Consider the following 14,841-nt stretch of genomic DNA (forward strand, 5'->3'; position numbering starts at 1 on the left):
AAAAACTCAAAATGACATTAAAGACTATTGTGAAAACAGAATATACCTTTAAATATATGTTCCTGGCACATGTAATATTTAAATTTTTGGTATTCCACTTCTGCCTTTGTTCAAAGCATACTCTATATATGCATTTTGCATAATCGCATTGTATCCACATTTGAATGAGTGTTTCTGCTTACATGATAGCACTTATCCACGTTCCTTCTCTTCACAGTTCTTTGAAAAGGCAATATAACTTTCCAATACATTGAGTTACCGCAGCTGTTTAACCTCTGCCCCATTGCAAAAGACAGTAGATTCTATTATGCTTTTCTAGGGTAGGATTGGTAGGTGTTTCCTGTGAAGGGCCAGATCGTAAATATTTTCTGTTTTGTGGGCCATCTGATCGCAGCTTCATACTGCTGTTGTAGTGTAAAGGCAGCCATAGACCATGTGTAAATGAAAGGATGTAGCTTTGTTCCAATAAAGCTTTATTAGGGTAAAGTCAGCAGCTGGATTTGGCTATAGTTGACAACTCCTATACTAGGACGCTGCAGTAAAAATCTTTGTGCCCATTGATGCTCAGGAAGTCATTGTGTTATTGTGGAGAAGCTTTGCATGCAGACAGGTTGTGGATTTAACTCCATATTGAAGAACTTGGGCAGTGTTTTGTTTTCTGTCTTTTTTTTTTGAGCCAGGGTCTCACTCTGTCACCCAGGCTGCAGTGCAGTGGTGCAGTCATAGTTTACTGTAGCCTTAAATTCCTGGTCTCAAGTGATCCTCCCTCCTCATTGTCAGCTCCTTAAGAGGCTGAGACTACAGGTGTGTGTCACAATGCCCAGCTTTATTTATTTATTTTTTTTTGAGATGGAGTCTTGCTCTGTTGCCCAGGCTGGAGTGCAGTGGCATGTTCTCAGTTCACCGCAACCTCAGCCTCCCAGGTTCAAGCGATTCTCCTGCCTCAGCCTCCAGAGTAGCTGGGACTACAGGCTTGTACCACCACGTCCAGCTAATTTTTGTATTTTTAGTAGAGACATGGTTTCACCATGTTGGCCAGGATGGTCTCAATCTCTTGATTTCGTGATCTGCCCACCTTGGCCTCCCAAAGTGTTGGGGTTTATAAGTGTGAGCCACTGCTCCTGGCCTGGGCAGATTTTTGAACTTCTCCGACTCTTAATTCTCTTATTAGGAAATGGAAATTAAAGCAAGTAATGAATGTATTGTCCTTTCTCAGGACCTGGAACGTAGAGGGCCAGGTTAAATTGTTATTTCTATCTTTTCTCATTTCCCTGTTCCTTTTCTAGCTTGCTTTCCAAGGTGTCAAAAAGGAATTTGATATTTTTTGTAGCTCTTGATATGCATTGCCATATTGCTTTTCAGAACTTACTGTACCCATAGATTGTTACCAGTGGTGTGTACTTGATTTATCATAGCTTTACCAGCATTGGGGAATTTCACTTTAAATGTTTCTTGGAGTCTGGGTGTGGTGGCTCACACCTGTAATCCCAGGACTTTGGGAAGCTGAGGCGGGTGAATCACCTGAGGTCAGGGGTTTTAGACTAGCCTAACCAACATGGTGAAACACCGTCTCTACTAAAAATATAAAAATTAGCTGGGTGTGGTGGTGGGTGCCTGTAATCCCAGCTACTCAGGAGGCTGAGGCAGGATAATCACTTTAAGTGGGAGGCAGAGGTTGCAGTGAGCCGAAATCATGCCACTGCGTTCCAGCCTGGCTGACAGAGTAAGATTCCATCTCAAAAAAAAAAAAAAAAAAAAAAAAAAATTCTTGGTTAATTTGTAGCTATATAATGGTGCCATGTGGTGATTATTAGTAAGCATATAATTTGCATTTCTCCAGCCAAGAGGGAAGATACTCTTTCTTTCCTTTTTTGAGATGGGATCTTGCTCTGTCGCTCAGGCTCGAGTGCAGTGGTGCAATCATTACTTACTGCAGCCTTGACCTATAGGCTCAAGTGATCTTCCTACCTCAGCCTCCCTCATAGCTTGGACTACAGATGTGAGCCACCACACACAGCTAATTTTTAAAAATCTTTTTGTAGGGACGAGGTCTCACTGTGTTATCCAGGCTGGTCTCACATTCCTAGGCTCAAGTTATTCTCTGGCCTCTACCTTCCAAAATGCAGGGATTGCAGGTGTGAGCCACCATGCTTGGCCTATTGTCACTTTAAAGTTTTTGCACATTGCCATGATAGTGTTTTTCTTCTACAGCAAGAACTGGTGAACTGGGCTAGCCTCTTGTTTTGCAAATAAAGTTTATTATGGAACAAAGCCATGTCTATTCATTTACTGTTATCGGTGGTTGTTTTCAGGCTATACAATGGCAGAATTGAGTAACTGTGACAGAGAGTGTATGGTCTGCAAAGCCTAAAATAGATATATATTTCATTGCACTTTAGGTTCTGGGGTACATGTGCAGAACATGCAGGATTGTTGCATAGGTACGTACATGGCAATGTAGTTTGCTGCCTCCGTCCCCGTCACCTATATCTGGCATTTCTCCCCATGTTATCCCTCCGTAACCTCCCTACCCCCTCTGTCCCTCCCCTAGTCACCACCAACAGACCCCAGTGTGTGATGCTCCCCTCCCTGTGTCCATGTGTTCTCATTGTTCAACACCCGCCTATGAGGGAGAACATGCGATATTTGTTTTTCTGTTCTTGTGTCAGTTTGCTGAGAATGATGGCTTCCAGGTTCATCCACGTCCCTACGGAGGACACGAACTCATCGTTTTTTATGGCTGCATAATATTCCATGGTGTATATATGCCACATTTTCTCTGTCCAATCTATCATACATTGGCATTTGAGTTTGTTCCACGTCTTTGCTATTGTAAACAGTGCCACACTGAACATATGTGTGCATGTGTCTTTCTAATAGAATGATTTATAGTCCTCTGGATATATACCCAGTACAGCTAGTGCTCGACTTACGACCATGATTGGGACCGGCAGACCGATCGTAACACGATTTGGTCGTAAATCGAGTAGGCTATATGTACAGTTGAAATGGTGCACGCGGAGATGGTAGTGCTGCCGGAAGCTGGTCCGCACTGTCATACGCCCAGCTGGGCAATGTTTGTGCTTCCAGAGGAGGAGCAGTCCTGGCTAGCGATTGAGGTTGTAAAGTCAAATGGTCGTAAGTTGCATAGGTCGTAAGTTGATCAATACCTGTAATGGGATTGGTGGGTGAAATGGAATTTCTATTTCTAGGTCCTTGAGGAATCGCCACACTGTCTTCCACAATGGTTGAACTAATTTACACTCCCACCAACAGTGTAAAAGTGTTCCTATTTCTCCACATCCTCTCCAGCATCTGTTGTCTGCAGAATTTTTAATGATTGCCATTCTAACTGGCGTGAGATGGTATCTCAATGTGGTTTTGATTTGCATTTCTCTAATGACCAGTGATGATAAGCATTTTTTCATATGTTTGTTTGCCTCATATATGTCTTCTTTTGAAAAGTATCTGTTCATATCCTTCGCCCACTTTTGAATGGATTTGTTTATTTTCTTGTAAATCTGTTATAGTTCTTTGTAGATTCTGGATATCAGCCCTTTGTCAGATGGGTAGATTGCAAAATTTTTTTCCCATTCTGCTGGTGGCCGATTCACTCTGACTGTTTCTTTTGCTGTGCAGAAGCTCTGACGTTTAATTAGATCCCATTTGTCTATTTTGGCTTTTGTTGCCAATGCTTTTGGTGTTTTAATCATGAAGTCTTTGCCTATGCCTATGTCCTGAATGGTTTTGCCTAGGTTTTCTTATAGGGTTTTTGTGGTGTTAGGTCTTATGTTTAAGTCTTTAATCCATCTGGAGTTAATTTTAGTGTAAAGTGTCAGGAAGGGGTCCAGTTTCTGCTTTCTGCACACTGCTAGCCAGTTTTCCCAACACCATTTATTAAACAGGGAATCCTTTCCCATTCCTTGTTTTTGTCAGGTTTGTCAAAGATCGGATGGTTGTAGATGTGTGGCATTGCCTCCGAGACCTCTGTTCTGTTCCATTGGTCTATATCTCTGTTTTGGTACCAGTACCATGCTGTTTTGATTACTGTAGCCTTGTAATATAGTTTGAAGTCAGGTAGCGTGATGCTTCCAGCTTTGTTCTTTTTGCTTAGAATTGACTTGGCTATGCGGCCTCTCTTTTGGTTCCATATGAAGTTTAAGGTGGTTTCCTCCAGTTCTGTGAAGAGGGTCATAGGTAGCTTGATGGGGATAGCGCTGAATCTACAAATTACTTTGGGCAATATGGCCATTTTTGCAATATTGATTCTTCCTGACCATTAGCATGGAATGTTATTCCATCTGTTTGTGTCCTCTCTGATTTCCTTGAACAGTGGTTTGTAGTTCTCCTTGAAGAGGCCCTTTACATCCTTTGTTAGTTGTATTCCTAGGTATTTATTGTCTTTGTAGCAATTGTGAATGGCAGTTCGTTCTTGATTTGGCTCTCTTTAAGTCTGTTATTGGTGTATAGGAACGCTTGTAATTTCTGTACATTGATTTTGTATCCTGAGACTTTGCTGAAGTTGCTTATCAGTTTCAGGAGATTTTGGGCTAAGAAGCCTAAAATATTTACTGTTTTGCTCTTTACAGAAAATGTTTCCCAATCCCTGTTACTAGAGTAAAAAAAATTTTTTTTTGAGATAGAGTCTCACTCTGTTGCCCAGGCTGGAATGCAGTGGTGCAATCTTGGCTCACTGCAACCTTTACCTGCTTGGGTTCAAGTGAGTCTCCTGCGTCAGCCTTTCCAGTAGCTGGGATTATAGATGGGCGCCACCATGCCCTGTCTAATTTTTGTGTTTTCAGTAGAGACTGGGTTTCACCATGTTGGCCAGGCTGGTGTTGAACTCCTTACCTCAAGTGATCCGCCCACCTCGGCCTCCCAAAGTGCTGGGATTACAGGTGTGAGCCCCTGTGCCTGACCTGCTCTAACGTAAATTGATGGTCTCCATTCTTTGCTCATTTATTTTGTCTTTGATCTTAGACCCCATAAGCCCACATAGATGGCCCAAGCCCATCTGCTGCATGTAGAGTCTCCTCTTTGCATTGCGTGGTGGCAGACGGTCTGTCCTTTTGTCCTGGGCCAGCTGTGCCACTTCACCCCACAATACTGGGAGCCAGCGCCCTGACTTTGGGAAAGAGTGATTGTCCATTTTATCTGTACGTGTGCTAAGGCTGGAATAGATAAAACCACCACCTCCCTCTGCCCGTGACAGAGATGAGGCAGCTGCTGTGTCCTGGCCAGTTCTGGTCCTCTTTATTTAAAGCAGCCACTTGAGGAGCCACAGAAGTGAACCGTGCCAGAATCTAGATTCAACAACTGTTGAGTTCCTTCTGTGACTGGGGAGTTCGTGAGGCTCCCGTCTCTGTCCCCGTGAGCTCACAGTGCGTAATCCCTTCTGCAGCAGCGATTACACCTCTGCTGTGGTCGGACTGCTATGGGAGCACTGTGTAGAGACAGAGTAGTGTGCCCCTGGAGGATTGTTGACAGGAAGGTTTTTCTGAGAAGGGAATGTTTGAGCTGGCCATCAGAAGGTTGGTTTTTCTTTGGTGGCACTTTGATGACGGAGCCCTTTTTCTGTGCTAAGATTGAGCCATTCAAGGAGTGAGCCTGGTTTTGTGGAGGTTGAAGGTACAAGGTTTGGGGTAAAATATTGAGTCTGTCACCTCTAAGCTGTTCTTTAGGTGAATGATCAATGTCTCCAAGCCTCAGTTCCTTTGTGTGTTTCACCAGGGTGGCCAGCCCCCACCTTCCAGATGGATGTAAGGGTTAAACATATATGTCGTTATGGCGGCTTGGCGGCAGAACTGGCCCAAGGTGTGTTGTGCTTGGTTCATGCAGAGTTGGCTGGAGTACTTTTCTAACATGCGTATAATTAGGTGCCAACTAACTGACACAAAAAACCTGGATTTTCAGCCTCTCTTGAAAAACCAGGAGATGGGACAATTGCTGGTATTGCCATGAGCTACTGTCTGCCAGAGCTGAGTAGCAGCTGCCATGTCTAGAGGGACACCTGCTCTGCTCTTGTGATCTGTGCCTTGCGAGCCCACCCCGCTCATTTCCATGCCCCACCTGACCCCGTGGGCATTGCAGGGGTCCCTCTTGGTCTTGTGTGTGCCCCAGGCATATATTGGGCAGCCTTTCTGCCACCCTTCTTCTTTGCTTCTTTCTTTCAGTTTCTTTATGTGGAATGGTAGTGGATTTTGAGGGGTGGGATGGGAGTGAAACAGTAGCGACAACACTAAAGTCATCATTGGGCTGGTAGCACTAGGCATCCCAGATGCCTGTCAGTGCACCTGAGGATGAATTCTGCAGTGACAACAGGATGATGATGTCTTTGTTCCCTGTAAGACTCTGTATGTGGGGCCTTGGTTAGAGGGCGAGGGAAGATGAGAGCGTGATTATGATGCAGGCTTGGTCTACAGTGTGCTGGGGATCGCTCACATTTAACCATCTAACTGCACGGTGGCTATGAGGTCTTCACACACAGACACTATTATATTAATTTTTAATCTGCCATCCTTATTTCATTGTTTCTGCCAGGGCAGTGGGCTGTTAAATCCGGCCCAAGAACTCTTCGTTACACATTATCTATGGCTTCTTTTCACACTGCAGTGGCAGAGTTGGGTAGTGACAGCAACCCTATGGCCCACAAAGCCTAAAATACTGACTGTGTGATTTTTTTCCAGAAGGAGTTTGCTGACCCCCATTCTAGGAAATGCTAAAGGTACAGGTTCAGTGAAAATCAGAAACAAATCATGTGAGGCAGCCTGCCACAGATGCACACGCAGGGCTGACAGAAATGCTGTGTCTGTTGCAGTTTTGTGGGGCACGTTGAATGAATCATGTAACATCATTGTGTGTATCCTGTAATACCAGTAAGTCATTTATTGTGTATTCATCTGTGCTTCCAGGTGTTCTAGCCCCTGTGTAGATAATTCAGCGCGGGGTTAAGGAAATGAGAGCAATAGGGCCAGAGCTAGGAACAGCGATTGAGACAGAGGTGGCTGTCACTGAGGCCCTTTGCCATGAGACTTGCTGTCTCATGAAGAAAGAGCTATGCCAGACAGCAGGGAGATAGGGGCACAGCTGGAGGGGCCAGTGGAAGCAAGGCATGGTTTTTATTAAATTTATTTATTTTATTTTTAAAAATATAAATACATATAAATATAAATATGTATGTTTATTTTATTATTTTATTTTCTTTTGAGACAGAATCTCGCCTTGTCACCCAGGCTGGAGTGCAGTGCTGTGATCTTGGCTTACGCAACCTCCGTCTCCCAGGTTCAAGTGATTCTCCAGCTTCAGCCTCCCAAGTAGCTGGGATTACAGGCACGTGCCACCATGCCTGGCTAGTTTTTTGTCTCTTTTTTTTTTTTGAGATGGAGTTTTGCTCTTATTGCCCAGGGTAGAGTGCATTGCCACTATCTCAGCTCACTGCAACCTCTGCCTCAGCCTCCCGAGTAGCTGGGATTACAGGTATCTGTCACCAAGCCTAGCTCATTTTTATATTTTTAGTAGAGATGGGATTTCACCATGTTGGCCAGGCTGGTCTTGAACTCCTGGTCTCAAGTGTTCCACCTGCCTTGGCCTCCCAAAGTGCTGGGATTACAGATGAGCCACCGCACCCCACTGGGAGTAGCTTTTCTTCTGTGTGATTCAATACAGGGACTGGGTTCTCCATGCAGTTGCCTTGTCCAGCCCTTGCAAGAATCCTACTGTAGTTCTTTAGAATAGGAACATTTTCTCAGCCAACATCTACCTGTTGCAGTCCTTCTCATAAAAATACTGGGCCAAGAGTGGTGGCTCACACCTGTAATCTCAGCACATTGGGAGACTGAGGCAGGAGGATCATTTGAGGCCCAAAGTTGAAGACCAGCCAAGGCAACATAGCGAGACCCTGTGTTTACTAAAAATGCAAAATTAACCAAGTATGGTGGTGTACTCCTGTAATCCTAGCTACTTGAGAAGCTGAGGTGGGAGGATTGCTTGAGCCCAGGAGTTGGAAGCTGCAGTGAGCTATGATCACGATACTGTACTCCAGCCTGGATGACAGAGCCAGATTCCATCTCTTAATTTTTTTTTTTTTTTTTAAATTGAGTTGAAAATTACAAAACAAAGAATTAACTGTTGTTCTAAAGCAAGCAATTCAGGGGCATTTAGTACATTTGCATTGTTATGCAACCAGCACCTCTGTCTAGTTTCAAAACATTTTCGTCACCCAAAGGAAACTCCATATCCTTTAAGCGTCACCCATCCCCCTACCACCCCAGCCCCTGGAAACCACCTGTCTGCCTTCTGTCTCTATGGATTTACCTGTTCTGGTTCTTCCCATTTTTGCAAGCACAGCTCAGGTTCCCACTTGCTCGGTGAGAGTTAGGGAGAGCAGGCTCAGCCTCCACTGCAGCACTTGTTTGACTATGTGCCCTTGGGCAGAATTCCTTGCACACAGTGGGTACTCAAAGAGCATTGCCTTCTTTTTCTTTTCTTGCTTGTACCTGCTTAATGTGTTACAAGGATCTCACCAGAGAAATGTCTAGCGTTGCCTTTACCACTGCATTCAGTGGCATCGAAATACCACTATTTTACTGTGGGCTGGGTGTGGTGCCTCACACCTGTAATCTCAGCACTTTGCGAGGCCAAGGTGGGCGGATCACTTGAGGTCAGAAGTTTGAGACTAGCCTGACCAACATGGCAAAACCTCATCTCTACTAAAAATAAAAAAAGAATTAGCCAGGTACAGTGGTGGGCGCCTACAATCCTAGCTACTCAGGAGGCTGAGGCAGGAGAATTGCTTGAACCTGGGAGGGAGAGGCCTCAGTGAGAAGAGATGGTGCTACTGCGCTCCAGCCTGGGTGACAGAGTGAGACTCTGTCTAAAAAAAAAGAAAAGAAAAAAAATTCTGTGGCCCCCCTCTGTGGAATGGGAGCCAGTTTACTTGGAGCTCCCGGATGTGAGGGTTAAGAAGGAATATAGCCGGGGCGCCTGGTTGTGTCCTGCTTGTTTACCCCTCCCCACGTGCCAGGGGCCTCTTTCGCCCTTTCATCTCCCAGGGCGCTAACACAGAGGTCTGGATTGAATTGATTTGCCTGGGCTTTGGAGAGAAGGTAGCTAGTTGAAAGGACTTCTTGGAGCCAGAGGTCTTGATACCTTGGGGTAAGGGTTGCCAACAACAGTGATGATAGCTAATTTTATTAAGTGCTTGGTATAAACCAGGCATAGTTCTAGGCACGCACAACACAATTTCACTCATTTCATCCTCCGAAGAGGTGGGTTCTCTGATGAAGAGCCTGAAGCAGGGAGGTTAACTAACTTGCTCATGATCACATGGCTGGTGGAGTAAGATTCTAACCCAGGCTATTGTGTTTGTTTGTTTGTTTGTTCGTTTCTCTCTGGTTGCCCAGGCTGTAGTGCAATGGTGCAATCTTGGCTCACTGCAACCTCCACCTCCCAGATTCAAGCGATTCTCCTGCCTCAGTCTCCAAAATAGCTAGGACTATAGGAAGGCTCTACCATGCCCATCTAATTTTGTATTTTTAGTAGAGATGGGGTTTCATCATGTTGGCCAGGCTGGTATGGAACCCCTGACCTCAGGTGATCTACCCACCTTGGCCTCCCAAAGTGCTGAGATTACAGGCCTGAACCACCCCGCCCGGCTCTTGTTCTTAATTTCTGCTCTCTCTCCAGTAAGTCACTGCAGCTTGAATGCCAATCTGAGACAGAAGGCTAGAGGTTTGTGGTAAAAATTAACGTAGGACCCAAAGGACTCTAAATGTTAAACATTATATCCTGAGGGTTCTAAACATTAAAGACAAAGGCCAGGCGCTGTGGCTCACACCTGTAATCTTAGCACTTTGGAAGGCCAAGGCAGGCGGATCACCTGAGGTCAGGAGTTGAGACCAGCCTGGCCAACATGGTGAAACCCCGTCTCTACTAAAAATACAAAAATTAGCTGGGTGTGGTGGTGTACACCTGTAATCCCAGATACTCCAGAGGCTGAGGCAGTAGAATTGCTTGAACCCAGGAGGTGTAGGTTGCGTTGAGTCCTGATCGTGCCACTGCCCTCCAACCTAGGCGACAAGAGCAAGAGTCTGTCTACAAATAAACAACAACAACAAAACATTAAAGACAGTCCCAACTAGGTGACTGACTTTCCCATGCACATGAGGTTTCTGAGTAGAGTTAGGGGGTGACAGCTGACTGTTTTTCTCAGACAGGTTTGTGGATCCCTGGAGGTATTCCCTGGGGTGCCTTTCCATTTTCTGTTTTCATTTTGATGGTGATCTAAATGAGAAATTTAAAGGAAGCCTGCTCTCGTTCACCTGGTTGGGTGTTGGCTGGGGGCTGCCCATGGAGATGAGGATGCAGGAATATGGGGTTGGATTGCTCCTGTGTTGTGAAGTGTTTGCTGAATTTGCAGTGGGCCACTGCTGCAGTTTGTTACAGAGATTGAGGGTGAGTAGGGCTTAGCAGCTGGAAGGTCTGGAGTCCATGGACTTGGAATTGAATTCCCCCTTGGCCACTTCCCAAGGGTCTAGCCTTGGGTAAAGGTCTTTTCCTCCCTGAGTCACAGTTCTCTCTATTGAATGCAGCCACTTTTCCTTCGTTGTCAAGGATTAAATAGGTCAGTCATTTCATGACTTAGCCTGTGGTTGGGACTCAGTAGGTGGCACATTCTTCTTGCTTCTCTCTGAGTGACAGCAACATTTGAAGCTGGCAGATTCTTCTGGGCCCTGGCGGGGTGTTGTACTCTCCACTGGATTCAGAGGGAGAAAGTAAGAAGGAGACTGGTAGTGTTGATTGCTCTGTCCTCCTGTCTCTGCAGAATCCCCACATTAGCAGACTGTAGAGCTAGGAGGGCATGATCTCATGCAGAAACCAGTGCCCAGACAAGGGAAGTGACTGTCCCTGTCACAAGGCTAGCAAACAGGCCAGGCAGGATGAGAGCTCAGGCCTTGTGACTTCCAGCTGAGTGCTCCCTCCACTGTTCCTCTAGTTGATAAGCGGTCCCGAGACCACTTGTGCTCCCTGCAGCCTATTAAACGCCCTTTCTCTCTTTATTTATTTATTTTTGAGACACTGTCACTCTGTTGCCCAGGCTGGAGTGCATTGGCATGATCTTGGCTCACTGCAACCTCTGCTTTCCAGGTTTGAGTGATTTTCCTTCCTTAGCCTCCTGCGTAGCTGGGATTACAGGTGCCCGCTACCATGCATGGCTAATTTTTGTATTTTTAGTAGAGATGGGGTTTTGCCATATTGGCCAGGGTGATCTTGAACTCCTGAGCTCATGTGATCTGCCCACCTTGGCCTCCCAAAGTTGCTGGGATTATAGGTGTTAGCCACTGTGCCTGGCCCATTGCTGCTTTTTAACTAGGTGTCCATGAGACCTGAGGTCTCTGTGGACCTTGAAGTTTGAGAAGCACTGCATTAAAAAATTATCAGTAGGGAGATGATAGAGATTTTTATTTTCTTTGTACATTTTTTCCTGATTTGTTATTCTATTTTTTTTTCCTACATGAATTGCTGTTATAATGAGAAAAAAATAGCAAAGGCATTTCCAGTGCGGGGAACCCTGTCAGGTTTCCAGTTGGCATTGCTCAAGAGCAGGCAGAACTGTCAGGTCTCATACTTGGAAAAAGGAAGAAAGCAAGCCTGACTTTTCTATTCTGGTGTTAGGGAGGGAAGAGCAGAATCCAAACCCTGGATTCTGAAACAAAGAGCATTTGATTGATAGACGCAGGTGTCCAGAGGTGTGGGAGGACCTTGGCCAGATGGGTCTATAGCCATCCTGAGTGATGCCTTGAGATGCCTCATGACTGGTGGGAATGGAGTCTAGGCTATTCCTGATCAAATCCTCTTCCAGAAAAAATACTAATGGTACTTTCTGAAGAGTTAGTTATTTTACTGTGTGACTCAAAGGATCTGCTGACTGATTTTATCACCAGACCTGGGGGTAAGGCAGGATCCTTGTATCGTTGCCCCAACGTAGGCTTTAGAAGTCTTGAGTCAGGATCACAGTTCCACCAATTAGAATTCAAATTTGAACAGAATCTAACCCCAATATCATGGTCCACCAGATCCTATGTGACTGGCCCCTGCATGCCTGTTTGATTGTTCCTTCTGCTTTTTTGCTTTTTGGTCAAGCCACAGCGAATTTCCTTCTAGTCCTGGAAGACTAGAGCTAAGCTTGTCCTGCTTCAGAGCCTCTCCCCTTGCTGTTGCACTGTCTGGAACACTGGCCTGCCATATCTTTCCATAGCTGCTCCTTCTCTTTATAGAGGGCTTAGCTCAAATGTCACCTGTGTAGACAGACCTCAGTGGCTGCCTTGGCTAAAACAGCCTTCTTGCTTCCTCCCTATCCCATCACTCTCTTTGTTTTTTTCTTGCTAGTATAACTCTCTAATACTTTTTCATTGATTAGTTTAATTTTATGCAGTTTGTTTCTTCTTGTTTTCTTTTCTTTTTTTTTTTTTTTTTTTTGAGATAGGGTCTCACTCTGTCACCCAGGCTGGAGTGCAGTGGGACGATTTCAGCTCACTGCAGCCTCTGCCTTCCAGATTCAAATGATCCTTCCACTTCTGCCTCATGAGTAGCTGGGACCGTAGGTGTGTGCCACCATCCCTGGCTAATTTTTTGTATTTTTGGTAGATACAGGGCTTCGTTATGTTGCCCAGGCTGGTCTCAAACTCCTGAGCTCAAGCAATCTGCCTGTCTCAGCCTGTCAAAGTGCTGGGATTACAGGTGTGAGCCACCGTGTGCCCACTTTCTAGTAGGATTTTAGCTCCATTTAACTCCTGTGTCCTCAGCTCTTAAAACATTGCCTCACACACAATAGAAGTTAAATAAATCCTGGGTGGATCAGTGCACACAGTCATTTGACTTCTGTGGGCTTCAGCTTTGCCATCTGTGTTTGGGGTCCTGGCTTGTAGGGTGGATGTGAAGGTGAAAGGAGATGATGCATACAGAGTGCCCAGCTTGGTGCCTGGCATGTAGGGTGTGCCCAGCACGTGGTGGTGGTTGTTATCAACCAGCTGGCCCAGGCTTGACTGGAGGAGTCACTGATCATCTCTGAGATAACGCCCCACAGCTGCTCCCTGATGCAGCCCACGTAGAGTTGCCCAAGACACAATCAGCCTGACGGCAATTCAGCGCTTGCCATGTGGAGCATGTGCCCTTGAAACTTGAATTTCAGTATCCTTTGAAGTCAGTGTGCTCTGTGTCTGGTGCGTCATATTCCGTGGCTTTGTATCTTGCTTGGAGGTATTGGGCCTCTTGTGGCGATCAGGTGTGGCTCTGACAACTGTCTGCCTGGTGCTTTCAAGTGCCCGTGATCTAGACCTTAAATGGAAGTTCAGTGTATGTCATGTGTGTCAGTTGGGGATGCTTTTGGCTGCGAGTAACAGCCCAGTGTGTGGTGGTGTGGAAAAATAGGGTTATTATTTTGTGAGAATTAGCTTGTTTCTAGTCTTGGCTTAACAACTCAGTGATCTAAGGGCTGGTGTCTTTGTGATTCTCTAGGTCTTTCCCTCAGGCTCATGACTTCTTGGTGGCAAAATGCTACTCCAGCTCCACCCAACATGTTTATGATTAAGGCATGAATGATGGAGGATGGAATGATGCCGTTTATAGCTTTTCTTTATATCAGAAAGGAATCTTTCCCAGAACTCTCCCTGTAAACTTTTGCTGGCTTCTCATTGGCCAGACTGCTTAAGTTCAGACTCAGCTGCTGAGAAAAGGAGTAATCAGGTTTTTCAGCTTGGATTGCTGAAGGTAGCATGGAAAAAGGATGTTGGAGATGGTAGTGAGATCAGCCAGTGAGCAGTGCCCATTGTGTTGGGAAACATATTTTATTTTAGGCTGCTGGTTGACAATTGGGGACAGTTTTGATTCCCAGGGGACATACGGGATTACATGGAGACATTTTTGTTATAACTCAGGGTTTGTGTGTGCTAATGGCATGTAGTATGTAGAGGCTAGGGATGCTGCTAAACATTCTACAATGTCAGTAATGCCAAGGGTTGAGAAGCCCTTAGACCATGCTAGCCGTGTTCTTCAAATTTGGGGAAAATTAGTTTAGCTGTTTTTCTTTGATGCAGTAACAGGCAGTGGGCAAACTTCATTGTAATGTTATAGATTATTGGTACCTGGTCATGGTATTGATTTTGTTAAATATCAGTAGCAATGGACTGATCTAATTGGGGACAACCATGTACCATAATGTCAGAAAGTCTTAATAGAAGACAAGCATCAAGCAGAACTAATGAAGCCTCATTCCATTTTAGGATCACAGAACAATGACAAAAGACAATTTCTGCTGGAGCGACTGCTGGATGCAGTGAAGCAGGTAAGCAAAAAGCACACATTTGCCTTTTTGGTCGAGTAGTGGTGTCAGATAATTAATATAGGTCATTTCTTCCCCATAACATACATAGACTAACTCCCACTTTATATCTGGGAACAGTGAAGCGATCTAATCATTTTCCCCAGGAAATGATAGAGCAGGGAAAGTGGTCAGAGTTGGATTGGAAGAAGTCCCATGTCTTGAATTTCCAAAGCCCTCTAGAGGACCCCATCCTTCATGATGTCCCTTCAGAAAGGGCATTGGGCAAGGTGCAGTGGCTCACACCTATAATCTCAGCACTTTGGGAGGTCAAGGCGGGCAGATCACTCACTTGAGGTCAGGAGTTTGAGACTAACCTGGCCAACATGGTGAAACCTGTCTGTACTACAAATACGAAAATTAGCTGGGCATGGTGGCAGACACCTGTAATCCCAGCTACTTGGGAGGCTGAGGCAGGAGAATCGCTTGAACTTGGGAGGTGGAGGTTGCAGTGAGCCGAGATC

General features: G+C 45.4%; 1 protein-coding gene across 4 annotated transcripts in view; it reads left to right on the forward strand.

Annotated features, from left to right (window-relative positions):
- Window positions 1–14,841, forward strand: part of SNX29 (sorting nexin 29) — a 589,908-nt gene that overhangs the window by 10,748 nt on the left and 564,319 nt on the right. For 2 of the 4 annotated variants that reach the window (XM_017540015.2, XM_037742525.1), the window contains exons 1-2: window positions 5,420–5,531; window positions 14,280–14,341. In XM_017540015.2, the coding sequence (XP_017395504.1) occupies window positions 5,435–5,531; window positions 14,280–14,341 (159 nt within the window). In that variant the 5' untranslated portion in view covers window positions 5,420–5,434. Of the gene's footprint in view, window positions 1–2,414; window positions 2,442–5,419; window positions 5,532–14,279; window positions 14,342–14,841 lie in introns of those variants that run through there. The other 2 variants (XM_037742524.1, XM_017540017.2) reach the window with 2 other exon arrangements.

This window comes from Cebus imitator, unplaced genomic scaffold, assembly GCF_001604975.1.
Source record: "Cebus imitator isolate Cc_AM_T3 unplaced genomic scaffold, Cebus_imitator-1.0 Scaffold122, whole genome shotgun sequence".
In the NCBI taxonomy this organism is placed as follows: Eukaryota; Metazoa; Chordata; class Mammalia; order Primates; family Cebidae; genus Cebus; species Cebus imitator.